Source organism: Penaeus monodon, chromosome 11, assembly GCF_015228065.2.
Source record: "Penaeus monodon isolate SGIC_2016 chromosome 11, NSTDA_Pmon_1, whole genome shotgun sequence".
Lineage (NCBI taxonomy): Eukaryota > Metazoa > Arthropoda > Malacostraca > Decapoda > Penaeidae > Penaeus > Penaeus monodon.
Window position 1 is genome coordinate 12,602,379 of NC_051396.1, and position 16,161 is coordinate 12,618,539.

The window sequence follows — 16,161 nt, forward strand, 5'->3', positions numbered from 1 at the left end:
TAATCTGCACTGAGCAAAATCATTTTGTACCAGAATCTCAGCAGTATTCATTAAACTGCAGAATAGGAAGAAAAAAGGAATATTGCAACTCATAACAAAAGGTTTTAAGTCATTTATGCTAACTAGGTAATACTTTTAGGCTCAGTACTAGAGAAATATGGTTATAGGTCTTTCGAAGACAGAATCTAATGATAAATAGTTGTCAATACATGCATGAAGCTAATCACTCATGAAAGGTTCATGTTGATATTACTAACAATCTTGTTTCCAAGGAATTAAGGGATTGCATTGATAATAAACTTAGTCTTCAGAAGCCATCTGTAGCTCTGATTTTGGCCCTGAGAGTTGGGGAGATAAAGAAATTGTTGTGAAAACAATAATGAAGTATGATTATAACTTTACCTCCAAAAATGATTGTTTTCTGTAAGCATCCACAACCCTTATAACTGTTATTGTATGAGAGCTCAAACTGCTAAGTCAGTGTCAAACTGTCAGTGCAAAGGCACTCCAGCAAAGGGCAACAAACCACCTTTTATTCTGACAAAGATTGAAATGTTTCCCTAGTGAAGCCTGAAAATCAATTTTGATAGAATGTGAGTGGTAGAGCTTTGTCAGCTTGCTTGGGTCATTTACACTGCACCACGCAATTACCATCACCATCTTGGCTATACATAATACTATATCTGAATAATTTATTTGCATAACAAGCAATCCATTAATTGATATTAGTTATTTATCATTGTAAATAGCTTATTGTGGTTGCTAAGGGTGATTAATTTTTCACATCTTAAGCATTAGCTAAAGTGTAGCACTTTAATTTTTATCACCTATGGTAGTTAGGTAACAATTTTTATTATATATATAAAACACACATACCATTACTGATAGTTGTATTCGGTATCGTTTTTATTCATAGTTTATATACGAGAGGGACATGCGGATAGAGGGAAATGGAAACTGCCATCTTATAGAGCATAAGAAATATTCATAAACAACATAGGTACTGCGGCTCATATTTACCATGATATGATGAAAATATCCACTGCATATCAATTCAAGTGCTAATAAAGGAGGGGTACAGGGGGGCTTACTCCCTTGGCTAGGGAATAAAAGCAAGTAGGAAAGATTAGCTTTTGATTTCAGGGTTCACAAGGTACTCTGGCTTTGGAGGGAGTGTCACTCTCAGTAGCAAATACCCTGTAAGATGGCCTGAAGTGCTAATAAGGGGTCTTGCTCCCCATGTCTAGGGAATAAATAGAATGTAGGAAAGGTCAAGTTTGAATTTTTGGATTCACATGATACCCTGGTTTTGGGACTTTGTCTCTGGAGGGTGTGTCGCTTTCAGTAACAAATACGTTAATGTTAACATATGAAGTAGCTTATAAATAATTTTTGTTTTAATGTCATTATACAGTATAGTGTAATTATAAATAACCTGTTGGTCCTTTCTGTCAGGGATAATCTTGCTGGTTAAGTATAAATATAATTTGCATAAACTAAAAAAAATACTACTGTATTTACACCCTATACAGTTTCTTTACCCAAAACGTTTAAGGATGCTAAAAATGTTTACTGAGGGCACATTTTCAGAATGCTTACCAGTTAATTAAAATGTTTGTTAGAAAATCTGTAATTCTGGAATAATTAATCTTAATGCAGTCCAAAACAGGATTTTCCTTGTTACATTCATAATGGAAATTTTTTTTTTTTTACAGAGCATTTTCTATTAGTCTGAAATATGAGCATAGGATTTAAAAAAAAAAAAAAAAAAAAAATTTACTTGCATTTGGATCTCTTAAGTAAAATTTACATATTTTGTAAGTAGTCTTAATTGAGAAAAGCAGATGTATTTAGTAAATATCAGGGATTGGGCTACAGTTGCTATATATATGAATAGTCTAAGTATAGTTATAAGCAGAACATCCTGCATGATGAAGAGATTCCTTCTAAATTAAAGCAGAATATGTTTGTCAGTTACCCAGTAAAATGAATTTTCTCAGGTATTAATATTAAGGCTTATATTAATGGGTATTAGATTTTTTTTCTAAATATAATTCAATCCATTAATTAGCCTAGAAAAATGCAAGCTTTTGTACAGTTTCTGTTTTTGTATCATAATGATTGCATTGAAAAAATATTTTTGTTGATCATATTTGAATTTTTTATAAATATTTTAAAAGGTGACATATGCTTTTAGAAAATTAGAAAACTGATGGGAGTAGGTATTGGTAATCAGTATTGAATTTTAGATAAATCTTCTAGATGTATTTGGAAGCTTACTTTGGAGAGGACACACCCAGTTCAGGAAGTCAAACAAGAGGAAATTCCTTTTAGAGGTTTATACTTGTTTGCCTTTCTGTTCTAAAGATTAATGTTTTTTGTTGTTTTTTTCCTTTTCACCACCAACACCTCATCCTACTTATTTCTTTCTCCAGCTCCTCATCCTCCCTCATCCTTTCTCCTCTTCCATCCCCCCCTCCTTTTGTCATTTCCTTTCTCCCCTCTGGTTCTTCCTCCTTTCCCCTTTCCCCTTTCTTCTTTCTCATCCTCTTCCTCTATTTTTCCTCCTGTTTTTCCACTTTATATATCCTATGTTTCCTTCTCCTCCTTCCTTTTTTATTTTGTCCCCTTCCTTCTCAGGTAACACAGAAAGCACTATTAATGTGCATGCCTTTTCCTTGTGTTAGTTAATATAAGGTAATGTAGTCAAGGTCTTCATGCATATTGTATAAGCTATTGTGATATATCCTCCTTTTGTGTGGCTGTAGTAAGAAATAGTATGGCTTGTGCAGATTGTGGTATTTATTCTTTTGCTGTTTGACTTTGACACATACACCCTTGTACACTGAGCTCGCTCACTTACTCACTCACTCACCAACTGGCTCACACATTTACTCAATCACATAGACTCATTCACACTCACTCACTCACTCACTCTTACTCACACTTACTCAGTCACACTCAAACACTCACAATCATTTTCACACACACACAGTCATACACTCACCCACTCCCTCATGCACTCAATTGTACGCCCACACCTTTAAAACATGTTTTTTCTATCTGATGATTACCTTGTTGTCATTCAAGTTTAACAGTTAGACTACATAATGACACAGCCTCCACATCTTCGTGTATCAGGAACTTTATTTACATTTAACCAAGGTATCTTTACACAAGTAGACCCACTTCTTGATGAAAATCCTGATTTTTTTTCTTTTCTATTTTATGATCCTCTTTTTACCATTGTTATTACCAAACCATTTTCAAAGAAGATGCCCTGAAATAACACTTACAATAAAATATTGTGCATATTGTTGGGGGAGAAAAGGGGGTAGAGCTAATGACGTCACCATGTTTAGCCAATGACGGTTGTGCCATAAGATTTTAGAAATAACTATACACAATTATTTGTATAATTTACTCAATATTGTTATACTTACTAGAAGTAAAACCAAAATTCCCCACTTATTTATGATAATTAAGAGTTCCTTACCCTTAACAGCTGTCAGAATACTCTTGGGAAAATCTATTACATTTCAGGTCCATTATCCTAAATGGAAGTGGAGCTGCCTAGTTATTTATACCATGCTTTTAGCAGTTGTCTAAGGATTGTTTTTGTAAAAGTAGGTAGAAATCAGTACATTTGTTGATCAGAGACAGGAGAGTGGAAATGGTAGAGCAGATTTGGAAAATAGTCTTTCAGTTTTGATGATAATTACTGTCAGCATCCCAGATTCCAAATTCCACCACTGTTTTATTATACAGTGATATAGGGGTCCCTCTTTTATGTGCCTCAGTGTGCAGCTGAAAAGAGAGCTGAATGGGCCTCGCTATAATATGGGAGTTGATTGAATTTTCCTCTGGATGATTGCCTTGATCTGGAAATGGTGATGAATATCGAGACGGCGAGCACAAGATTGTGTTATTAGAAATTCTTTGCCTCTTATTGCTTGTGATCAGAGGTTCATTTTCTTGACAGCTTTTATACATTATTATATTGTTTTAGTGTTTATTACAGTATAATACTTGACATGTGACTATTGTAGGTCTTGTAGGAAAGGTATGAAAGAGAATGAATATCTTTACAATACAAGAGATGTATTTGACCAGTTTTTTTAATATCTTTGTCAGAACTACATGTATTTCTGACAAAAATATAATCTAAACTGGTCCCATGCATCTCTTGTAGTTTGAAGATATTCATTCTCATTCATACCATTTCTACATTTGTCAACATGAATATGGTTTTTTGTAGATCTATACGAATTATAGGACTGTACCACTTGTGTAATGCAGCCCTACATTGTATAATAGCTGTATTGTGTATGTTAATGTTATCTTATCCAAATTCATGCAAGAGAATCTTTTATGTAATACTACAGGTCACCAGCATACTAATCGCATGCTTTCTCTCTTGTTACAGTGGGCAAAACCTCGCTTATCACAAGGTTTATGTATGACTCCTTCGACAACACCTACCAGGTAATGTAGAGATTTTTATTGTTACTGAGTGATCTGCTAGGGATCACTCGCTCACTATAGACCTCTCCCAGTTATCTCCCTTTTCCTCCCTGCCATCCCTTCTTTCCTTCCTACATTCTAGCTTCCCCTCCTCCCTCTTCCCTCCTTCCTTCCCTCCTTCCTTTCCTCCTTTCCTCCTTTCCTCCTTTCCTCCTTTCCTCCTTTCCTCCTTTCCTCCTTTCCTCCTTCCCCTCCTTCCTTCCCCTTCCCTACTTCCTTTCTTCCCTCTTCCCTTTTTTCTCTTTCTCCTTCCATTTCCCCTATTCCTTTCTTTCCTGTCTTCAGGATATCCGAACGTAAGTGTTAAATGATTCTCCCTGCTGCTTTCTTGTAGTCCACTTACTCCCTCGTACTTTTTATTAATCTTTCCATCTCGCCCGTTATACTACGAGTATAATTTTCCGCCCCTTCTCCCCCTCGCCACAATGTATTTTTCACCCCCCCCACCTTTTTGATATTTTGCAGCCCCCCCCCCCATTTAATAAATTTTCCCATTCACCCCCCTCATACTGTATATCCCCCTCCCCCTATATTATATTTTTCTTGCGAGTTGAAGGAAATGTCCATGAGATTTTGTGTTTCTTCTCTCATTGTCTTTTGAGTTCTTTCGAGTTCTTTTTTTCTATCCCACGTCTCGCTTTCTCTCATCTTCCCTTCTCTTCTCTCTTTCTCCTGTCCATTCTCTCCTTTCCTTCGCTTTCTTCATCTCTCTCTCTCTCTCTCTCTCTCTCTCCTCTCTCTCTCTCTCTCTCTCTCTCTCTCTCTCTCTCTCTCTCTCTCTCTCTCTCTCCCTCCCTCCCTCTCTCCCTCCTCTCTCCCCCCCCCCATTATCTCTTCTGCTGTCCCCTTCCTATTGTCTGCACACCCACCTACTCTCTCTCTTCCTCCCCTCTTTGTCTTCTCCATCTCTTTCTTTCTCCCTTTTTTTTCGAGAAACCGGGCCATAGCACCTCTTTTTGCGTGCCGCTCGCCGACTATCATGCAGTTTCTCCTTGGGAAATTTTTGCCCGCCTTTGCTTTTTTGTTTTCTGTGCAAGGGTTTATGCCTGTTACGTGTGAGCGTATTCACCACGAAAGCTGGCGACGTTTAACTATGTAAATATCTGTTCTTGGTTGTTATTATGCTGATGAACGGTTCTGGGTAGATTCTCCAACTCCGTGATCTGGGCTTTGGACAGGTAGAAAAAAAAAGAAAAAGAAAGTTATGGCTGTTTCGGCGCTCGCGTGTTAAGGGTGTGGCCGACTGGCCATGTTTCTCTCTCATGATGATGGTAATGATGATGATGATGAGAATTATAAAAAATTATTAGAATGACACGAAAGTGATTCTGGAAATATGATTATTTTTACATATATAGTTATGTTGATAACAATAGTGGATGACAAATAGAAATAGAGTATATATATCTATTGATTATGGAGTGTTTGACCGACGGAACCGGGGATGGGAGGCGGGGGAGGGGGTACCCGGCTGCAGGTAGGCCCGTCCGAAATGACAGTTGCTTTGTTCCCATTGCTCTTTCGATTTCTTCTCCCTTGCATGCTAACTGTCCTCATGCCTTGGGAACTTGGCGTCTGATCTGCTACGGCGTATCTGTCGCTCAGTGGCACTGTTGGAAGAGATTATGTCTCTGAATTTGGCTGCTACGGAGTACCGTATTGATTTGTGTTAGGTGTTATGAGTTACGTGGTAGTACAGGGTGTTCTATAGTCTGGTAGTGATGGTTGTCTAGTGGGTATTGAGTAAGGGGAGTAGGGGAAGAATCGAAGGATAAGAAAGTAGAAATCTTTAGCAGTAAAATAATCCTCGTGTCTCTGTCTTGTTTTCCACATAGCTTCTCACTCTTCTTTTGGCCATTTCCTCACCCTTGCCTAACCCTGAAAGTTTCTCTCTCTCTCTCTCTCTCTCTCTCTCTCTCTCTCTCTCTCTATCTCTCTCTCTCTCTCTCTCTCTCTCTCTCTCTCTCTCTCTCCTCTCTCCCCCTCTCTTCTCGTCTGTCTCTCTGTCTGTCTCTCTGTCTGTCTCTCTCTCTCTCTCTCGCGCTCTTGTTTTCCCTTCCCTCCCCCCTCGATCATCACCCTCTTGCTAGCTCGTTGAAGGCTCTCTCGAAACCACCAGTTGGGCGTGACCAGCCTTAATGAAGCTTCACGCCCTCCCTCTCCACCCTCCCTCACTCCTTTCTCCCCCAGTCTCCATCCCCTCCCCTCCCTCCCCCCCTTCACTTAATTCCTTCTCTTCCTCATCCGAGTATTTTTTATTTATTATTATTTATACTTTTTTTTAAGTGTGTGTATGAAACATCCTTAGCCTTGGTTTCTGAAGGTAATGGGCGGCACCAGACAATTGTTTATTGTTGTTATTGTAGTTCTGAAGCAGCTGATGTTGTCTATGTATCTTTTTTTAGTGCTTATTTCTCTATCATTTTTTATTATTATTATTACTTCTAAGCAACCGTTTTAGGAGAATGGAAAAAGAAGAGAGAGAAGCGAAGGATATGTTCCATCTAAGGGACGCCGCCACCAATGATAATGAGGAAGTCCATAAAGGTGAAATTCCCGTAAGAAGGGCGTGGGAATGTGCCCTCTGACGCCGACCCGATCCGTAAACTGCCAATTAGCGAGTGACTGCTGACGACGCAGTAATGAGCGGCGGAGGTGGCTCGAGGAGGAACTGAGGTAAAGGTGTAGGGAACTGAGGTAGAAGGGTGAGGGGACTGAGGGTAGAAGGGTGAGGGGACTGAGGGTAGAAGGGTGAGGGGACTGAGGGTAGAAGGGTGAGGGTAGGGTAGGAGGATGTGGGGAATGAGAAAGGGAAGAAAGAGCGTAGTGAAGGTGAGGGGAGAGGGGATAAGGAAGAAGAGAATCAAGTGCAGAGAGGAAAAAAGATAGTGAGGGAGAGGGGAGATGTCAGACTTAGGTTGTTGGGGTGAAAGGAGACGTCGAGGAATAGGGGTAATGGGGTTATTAGCGCTAATGAATTGGCCATTGCTGTTGTCGTGTATTGGTAGTGTGTTGTAAATGACAGCTGATTATTGATTGTGAATTGTCGTATGTTATTTGTTAGTGGTCGCGGTCCTGAGATTGGACTGGTTAGTTTCGGGGGCTAAATGCTTCGAAATATTTAAAAAGATGAAAGGAAATTAAGGATGAGATGCAGACGAAAGCCGAACGATAGTAACGCAAATAGAGTAAAGGAAAAGAGTCGGGGGGGGGGGGGGGTATGCAGCTCGCCGAAGTAAGGAAGAAGGGGATAGAAAGTTGAACAAAAGCACAAGCACAGTCAAAAAAAAGTAAAAGAAAACTCCAAAGCATAAGGAAGCCACGTCCTTGATGACGTAACTCCCAGATACCGGCGCGGAGGTCGGACGGCGATATACCGGTAGCGCCAGTTCCGGGGTTTGGGCGGTCGGCGGATGACTCACACGCACGCACGCACGCACGCACGCCGGAGGGGGTGCGGGGAACCACGAACGGGGGGAGGTTGAAGTGGCCGACGAAGGGCGGTGTGTGGTTTCTAATAAACGATTGAATTAGTTTCAAGTTCTTTTATGGTTTCTCAGAAGATTACATGTTCGTTTTTTTTTTTTATTATTATTATTTTCAAAACTGTTCGCAGTTGGGAGATGTACGGGGACCGATGTGGGTTTCCGCCTTGCTTTGTGCGGGTGTCGTGCTTTCCAGGTGCGTCTCCGCTTGCAGGCATCCGGTGCAAGGAAGGTCGTAAACCGGCCTACCCTCCGTGCCCTTGGCGCTCGGCAAGAGGGGGAGTCGGTTCTCTTTTCCCTCCCCTCTCTCTCTCTCTCTCTCTCTCTCCCCCTCTCTCTCTCTCCTCCTCTCTCTCTCCCCCTCTCTCTCTCCCCCTCTCTCTCTCTCTCTCTCTCTCTCTCTCTCTCTCTCTCTCTCTCTCTCTCCTCTCCATCTTTTAAATAGAAGGCACGGAAATGAGTTTCCGATATGGATTAGAGCCTCAAAAATAGTCATCCATTTATAGTTATTATTCTTTTCTTTTCTTTCTTTATTAATTCACTTATTTTATTGATTTTATATACTATTTTTTATACTTTTATAGTTATTATTATAATTAATAGTAGTAGGAAGAAGAAGAAGAAAAATAGTAGTAGTGTGACTGATATTATCTGCTTTTGGAGGAAGACAAATGAAAGCGCAGTGCGTGCACGGAAGAGGCAGGCCGCTGCCGAACGAAGTGCTTACGAAGATGACGCGGGACACGTCAGCGCCTTCGCCACCGCTGCCGCTGCGCTAAGGGGAATTCCTCCAGATTAGTCAGGTGTCCAGGCGACCGGAACAGAATTCCGGTAATGGCTAGGACAATTGGGTGCGGATAAAAGGAAAGGCATGGGGAAGAGTAGAGGTAATGGGTGTGTGTGTGTGTGTTTGTCCAATTGTCATTTTGTTCCTCTACGTTTGTGCCTACATTTGCTTGTGCATTTACGTTTGCTTGTCTGCATGTCCTCATGTTTCTTTCACTCCCTCCCTCCGTGTGTGTGTGTGTGTGTGTGTGTGTGTGTGTGTGTGTCTGTGTCTAAATTTAACTAATATATATCCAATTTATCCGTATATCTATATTTATGTATGTATCTATAACAGTAAATGGATATATACGTATGTATGTATGTATACAATATATTTATATATGATTGATATATGTATATATATGTACATATATACACACATATATATATATATTAATATATATATATATATATATATATAAATATATATATATATAATGTCGTATATATATATGCATATATACATATATGTACATATATACATATATACGGATATATAAACATATATACGTGTATATATACTATATATATACACATATATATATATATATATATATATATATATATATATATATATATACATATACATATACATATATATATATATATATTATGCATACATATATACATACATATATCATACATACATATATATATATATATTCATACATATATATAGTACATATATATATATATACATATTTTATATATATATATATATATATATATCTATATATTATATATATATAATATATATACTATATAAATTTTATAACTATATATATATATATATTATATATACAAAAATATATATATATATTATATATATTATATAATTTTTATATAATATATATATATATATTATTTATATACAATTTATAATATAAAAACAATATCTATATATTTTTTACCCATATATATATTATTAAAACTATTTTTATAATTTATATTTTATATATTATAATATATATTATATCTATATTTATTATTATATATATTTATATATATATATAAATTTCTATATATATAATTTTTATATTATATTAATTATCTATATCAATATATTATATATATTATAATATATATATCTCTATATATATATCATATATTTATCTTTATATTTCAAATATATTATTATTATTCTATCTAATATATATATTATGTCTATCTATCTTCTGATACTCTCTATCTATCTATATCTCTATCTATATATATATCAATATATCTATAATATATTATATATTACCCTATATTATCTCTATATATTACTATATAATCAATTATATTTATACAATATATAATTTTTATACATTATAAAATTTTATCATATATATATAATACCTATATATATATATATACATATATATATACAATTTAAAATATCATATAAATATATAATAGTATATATTTTTATATATATATATATATTTTACAATTTTATATATATATATATATACAAAAATTACAAATTTATATTAAGATATATATATATTATAAGATATATATAATATATAAATATAATATAAAACTTATACATATATTATATATACCATATTGTATAATATAATTATATATTTTATATACATATATATTTATATATACATATATATGTATATATACTTATATATTTTATATAATATATTATATATTAATATATTATTTTATATACATATATATATATTTATATATATTATATATATATATAATATGTCTATATATGTATATATATATATCTTAAAAATTTTATATATATATATATATTTATTATATATATTATTATATATATATCTATTTTTGTAATTCTATCTATATATTATGTAATATTATATATTAATTATGTATATATTATTATATTAATTTCTTTGTATATATTATTATATTTTTTTATTACATCTATGTATATTTATCAAATTTATTGTCTAATATATTATTTATTAATTATATATTAAAATTGTATAATTAGTATTATTTTTTTTATAAATGTATTATATAAAGTATATATATCATAATATATTATATATACTTATATTTTTATATTATATATGTTATATACATATATATATTTGTAATAAAATTTAAAATATATATACATATATATATATTATATATACAAAAACCAAAAACAAATAAAAACAAAAAAATAAAATTACATAAACATACATATATAATAATACATAAACATTACACAAACCACACAACAAAAAAAAAACCAATAAAAATAATACATAATATTTAAAACTATATAAAAACAAATAAAAAAAAAAAAAGTATATATATATTATTAAAATATATTATATTATTTATTATGTATTATATATATATATATATTTGTTATATATATATATTATTTTTATATATATATAATATATTGTATATATATATATATTATATATATAAAATTTATGTTTTATATATATTATATAATGTATATATATATATTAAATATATATGTAATTTTATTAATATATAATGTAATATTAGATATAATTTGTATTTATATATATATAATATTATATGTATGTATAAATATATGTAGTATTATATATTTAGTATTATATATTATATTATGTATAAATTTTTATGTTTATATTTTGTATGTTATTATTATATTATGTATTTTATATAGAGTATTATATATTTGTATAATATATTATGTTGTTATATTTTTTGTTTATTATTATGTTTTTTGTTTATATATATATTTTTATATATTATAGTTGTAATAATATTATGTATGTATAATTATATGTTGTATATATTATCTGTATGTTTTATTTGTTGTTATTATATATGTTTATATTCTAAATTTTCTATATTTGTTTTATATTTATGTTGTTTATATATGTGTTATTTCTATGTCTGTTATATTTTGTGTATCTATTCTGTTGTTTTTTTGTCGTTCTCTTATTTCTGTTTACTTTTATTCTGTTTTTTATTTTATTTTTCTCTTTTTTTCTTTTTGTTGTTTTTTTATTCTTATCTTTTTTGTTTTCCTTTTATTTTTCTTTTATTTTCATTTTTTTTTTGTTTTTTTTTTTTTAAAAAAATTTTTTTATTTTTTTTTTTTTTTTTTTTTCCCCCCCCCCCCCCCCTTTTTTTTATTTTCTCTGTCTGTATATTTTCCTCCTCTGTCTGTTATTCATCGTATTTTAAAATCTGTCTGAAATCTTATCTTTCTTTTATTTCTGTCCCCTCTCCTTTATTTTATCTCTCTCTCTTTTAATCTTCTCTCTCTTCTCTACGTCTCTCTCTCTCTCTTTTTTCTCTACCTCTCTCTCTCTGTCTCCCTCCTATTCTTCTATCTCTACTTTTTTTTTGTGTTTTCTTATTTGTTGTTTTTTTTGTTGTTTTATATTTGTTGTTTTTTCTCTTTTGTTTTTTTTTTTATTTTTTTTCTTTCTTTATATTTTTGATTTTTTAAATTTTTTTACTCAAATTTGAAAATGTAAACCAATTGGTTTTAAAATTTTGTAATAAATAAAAGAATATTTTTTTATTTTTGGGCGGCCCGGAGCCCGCGGGACCCGGGAGGGGGGGGGGGAGGCGGGGGAGGGCTGGACGCTGGCTGGGGGAAAGGAAGATTTTTTTTTTTAAAAGGGAGAGAGAGAGGGGAGAGAGAGGGTGGGGGGGGGGGGGGGGGGGGGGGGAGAGGAGGAGAGGGGGGTGGGGCTGGGGGGGGGAGAGGGGGGGGGGGGAGGAGGGCAAGGTGGGGGGGGGGGGCCGGGGGTTGGCGGTTGGTGGGGGCCCGAAGCGTCGAGGGACCCTTGGGTCACCCGGTGTCGGCGCCGCAGGGGAGCTCGGCACTCGCGAAGCCCTACCGTTAGAGCCAGAATTGCAGATTCCTCTCTGCCTCGTCTCCTCTCCTCCTCTTTCTTTTTCTCCTCCTCTTCCTCCTCTTTTTCGACCTCTCTGTTTTTCTTCTCTTTCTTCTTTCTTTCTTTTCTCATCTTCGGATGCTTCTAAACCTTGTCCTTTTCTTCTCCTCCTGCTCCTCCCTCCTCCTCCTGCTCCTCCCTCCTCCTCCTGCTCCTCCCTCCTCCTCCTGCTCCTCCCTCCTCCTCCTCCTCCTCCTCCTCCTCCTTACCCTCCTCCCTCATCCTCATCCTTTCCTTCTTTTCTTGCTCATTTTCTTCCTCATCCTCATCGTCATCCTTTTTTTCCCTTTTCTTGCTCATTTTCCTCCTCCTCCTCCTCCTCCTCCACATCCCCTCTTGTCTCGAGTATATGCAACAGCGTGAGATTTTACGGTTATTTCTTACAAAGCTTAAGGGCAAGGGTGTGGGAGGGAAAGAGAGGACATGAGAGAGTAGTAGTCTCTCTCTCTCTCTCTCTCTCTCTCTCTCCTCTCTCTCTCTCTCTCTCTCTCTCTCTCTCTCTCTCTCTCTCTCTCCTTCTTCTTCTCGTTCACTCTGTCATTATTTCGCTTGCTCTTTCTTTCTTTTGTTTCTTTACTTCTCTCCCCCGGCCTCTTCTCTCTTTGCTCTTTTTCCGTATTTTTCTCGAATTCTCTTTCCGTTCCTCCCTGCCCATTCTCCTTTCTTTGTATTTCCATTTTTTTCCTCGCTTTCCTCTCCTTTCTTCTCTACCCTTTTCCTCTCTTCTCGTATTTCCTTCATCTCGTATGTATACACGTTGCCGTCGCTTGCAAAAATGTAGGCGTTGCAAGGTTGTCGGGGTTGCCTGTATTGATTCATGGTGTGACGAGGGGGGGAGAAGGGGGGAAGGGGGGGAGGGGTAGGAAACCGGGAGGCTGGCGGTGGGGGGAGGGAGATGTGTGTGGGGAGGGGGGGGGGGAAGAGGGATTTCACTTCCTGCAGGACAACCTTAACTCGCTGTGTGCTTTTGTGCGAGTGTGTGTGCGTGCGTGCTTGTAATTATATCTGTCTGTTTGTCTGTCTGTCTGTCTGTCTGTCCTCTCTCTTGATGTAATTTTGTGTGTGTGCGGGGTTGTGTTTGTTCAAAAGATGGAGGTTGCAAACATTGGGTTAGCTGCTGCAGGATTGTAATTAAAATGTTTTATGCATATTAATTTATTTTTATTAACGTGGCGCCATGGAAATTTCCCCCGAAAAAAAAGGCGAAATATTGCCGGTTACATTTTTTTTTCACTGATCTGCGAGAGAGTGGGTGAACTTACGGTTTCTTTAACTATTTACATGGCACCATGACCATTACCATCACCACGACCATTGCCATCACCACGACCATTACCATCACCACGACATTGCCATCACCACGACCATGCCATCACCACGACCATTGCCATCACCACGACCATTGCCATCCCACGACCATTACCATCACCACGACCATTGCCATCACCACGACCATTGCCATCACCACGACCATTGCCATCACCACGACCATTGCCATCACCACGACCATTGCCATCACCACGACCATTACCATCACCACGACCATTACCATCACCACGACCATTGCCATCACCATCACTACCAGTACCATCACCAAACAACACCACCAACACCCTTCCACATCAATAATCATCCATCGTTTTAAAAATGGGTAAAAGTGTAGGGATCAAGTTAAAGGTAAGCTTCCCAGGTGCACTCCAGGTAATGAGTCTCAGGAGATTATGTTTATATACTTCATCTATCATCCCCCCCCCCCAACCCTCTTCCCCTTCTCCCCTCTCCCCTCTCCCCTCTCCCCTCTCCCCTCTCTCCCTCCTCCTCTTCTCACCTTTTCACCTTCTTCCCTAGGTTAAGATGCTGCACTTCAAGATCATAGACGGGACTTAATTTCTGGCTGGCACTTTGAAATTATTATTTTTTTAAATGTATATTTTTAAGCCTAGAATTTCTTGGTGAAGAAGGCTTTTTTCACGACCTTCTCTCTTTCTTCCTTTGCCTCTCCCTCCCTCGGCCCTCTCTCCTCCCTCCCTCGCCCTTCCCTCCCTCCCTCCCTCCCTCCCTCCCCTCCCTCCCCCCCCTCCCTCTCGCCCTTCCCTCCCTCCCTTGCCCTTCCCTCCCTCCCACGCCCTTCCCTCCCTCCCTCGCCCTTCCCTCCCTCCCTCCCTCCCTGCCCTTCCTCCCTCCCTCCCTCGCCCTTCCCTCCCTCCCTCCTAGTAGGTCAGAGGGCAGGTGGTGTTAGGTCAGGATGTGGAAGAGACGGAGCAGCATAGGTCAAGAGGTCAAGAGGTCGAGTGGGAAAAGGCAGCTTGTTGAATGAATGAACCGAAACGAAGCCCCACACGGTTTGGTAGCTGATTCATTTCAGGTTTTCTATCTCTTCACCCTCCTGTCTCTCTCTTTCTCTCTTAATCTCAATCTCTCTCTCTTTTCCTCTCCCCCCTCCCCCTCTCCCCCCTCCCCTCTCCCCCTTCCCTCTCTCCGTTTTCCTTTCCTCCCTCTCCCTCACTCCTTCCCTTTTCGTCTCCCCCCTCTCCCTCACTCCCTCCCTTTTCGTCTCCCCCCCTCTCTTTCTCTCTCTCTCTCCCTCTCCTCTCCTCTCTCTCTCTCCTCTCTCTCTCTCTCTCTCTCCTCTCTCTCTCTCTCTCTCTCTCTCTCTCCTCCCCTCCCCCTCCCTCTCCCTCTCCCTCTCCCTCCCTCCCTCCCTCCCTCTCTCCCCCCTCCCCCCCTTCCTATTTGGTGGACTCATCTCGGTGGCCTACATACCACGCTTTTTTCGAGGATTTTTGTGGTGAACTTTGGTTTTGATTTTTTTTAGTTAATAATCTCCACTTTTTAGTATGTTTGGTCTTCATTTTATATATTGTTAATAAGTCTGATACACTGTCTTCCTTTTCCCTAATATGCTGCTCCTACATCCCTTTTTACGCCTTCTTCCTCTGCCCCTTCCTCTTTCTGTTCTTTTCTTCTTGCTCACTCCTCCACTTTGCCTTCGTTCTTCTTCACCCTTCATTACTTACTCCCGTTCTTTCTCTCCCTCCTCCTCTCCCCCACTCCTCCCTTTCCCCCTTTTTCTTTTCCTTCTCCCCCACCCCTGTTTCTCTTCCTTCCTCCCCCCCTTTTCTTTTCCTTCTCCCCCTCGCCCTCTTCTCTCAATTCCTCATCCTTCACTGCTCATCCCTTTCCGCCTCCTGCTGCCTCTCCCATCCTCATACCTCCCTCCCTCCCTCCCTCCCATCCCTCATACCTCCCTCCCTCCCTCCCTCCCTCCCTCCCTCCCTCCGCTCCATCTCGCCCTCATTCCTTGCCGCCGCTTGCGTACTCGTCTTTGTAACCAGCCTTCCCTCAATTATAAATGACTATCGACAGTCGGACGCTCGATCTATAAAACTACGGAGTCGGAGACCGGAGCTCCCTACCCCGCTCCCACATTCCCCTTCCTCTTCCCCTTC

The 16,161-nt window shown here is 37.6% G+C and overlaps 1 protein-coding gene across 2 annotated transcripts in view; it reads left to right on the forward strand.

The window, feature by feature from the left end:
* Positions 1-16,161, forward strand: part of LOC119578760 (ras-related protein Rab6-like) — a 70,675-nt gene that overhangs the window by 1,173 nt on the left and 53,341 nt on the right. For both annotated transcript variants that reach the window (XM_037926377.1, XM_037926376.1), the window contains exon 2: positions 4,427-4,485. In XM_037926377.1, the coding sequence (XP_037782305.1) occupies positions 4,427-4,485 (59 nt within the window). The remainder of the gene's footprint in view (positions 1-4,426; positions 4,486-16,161) is intronic.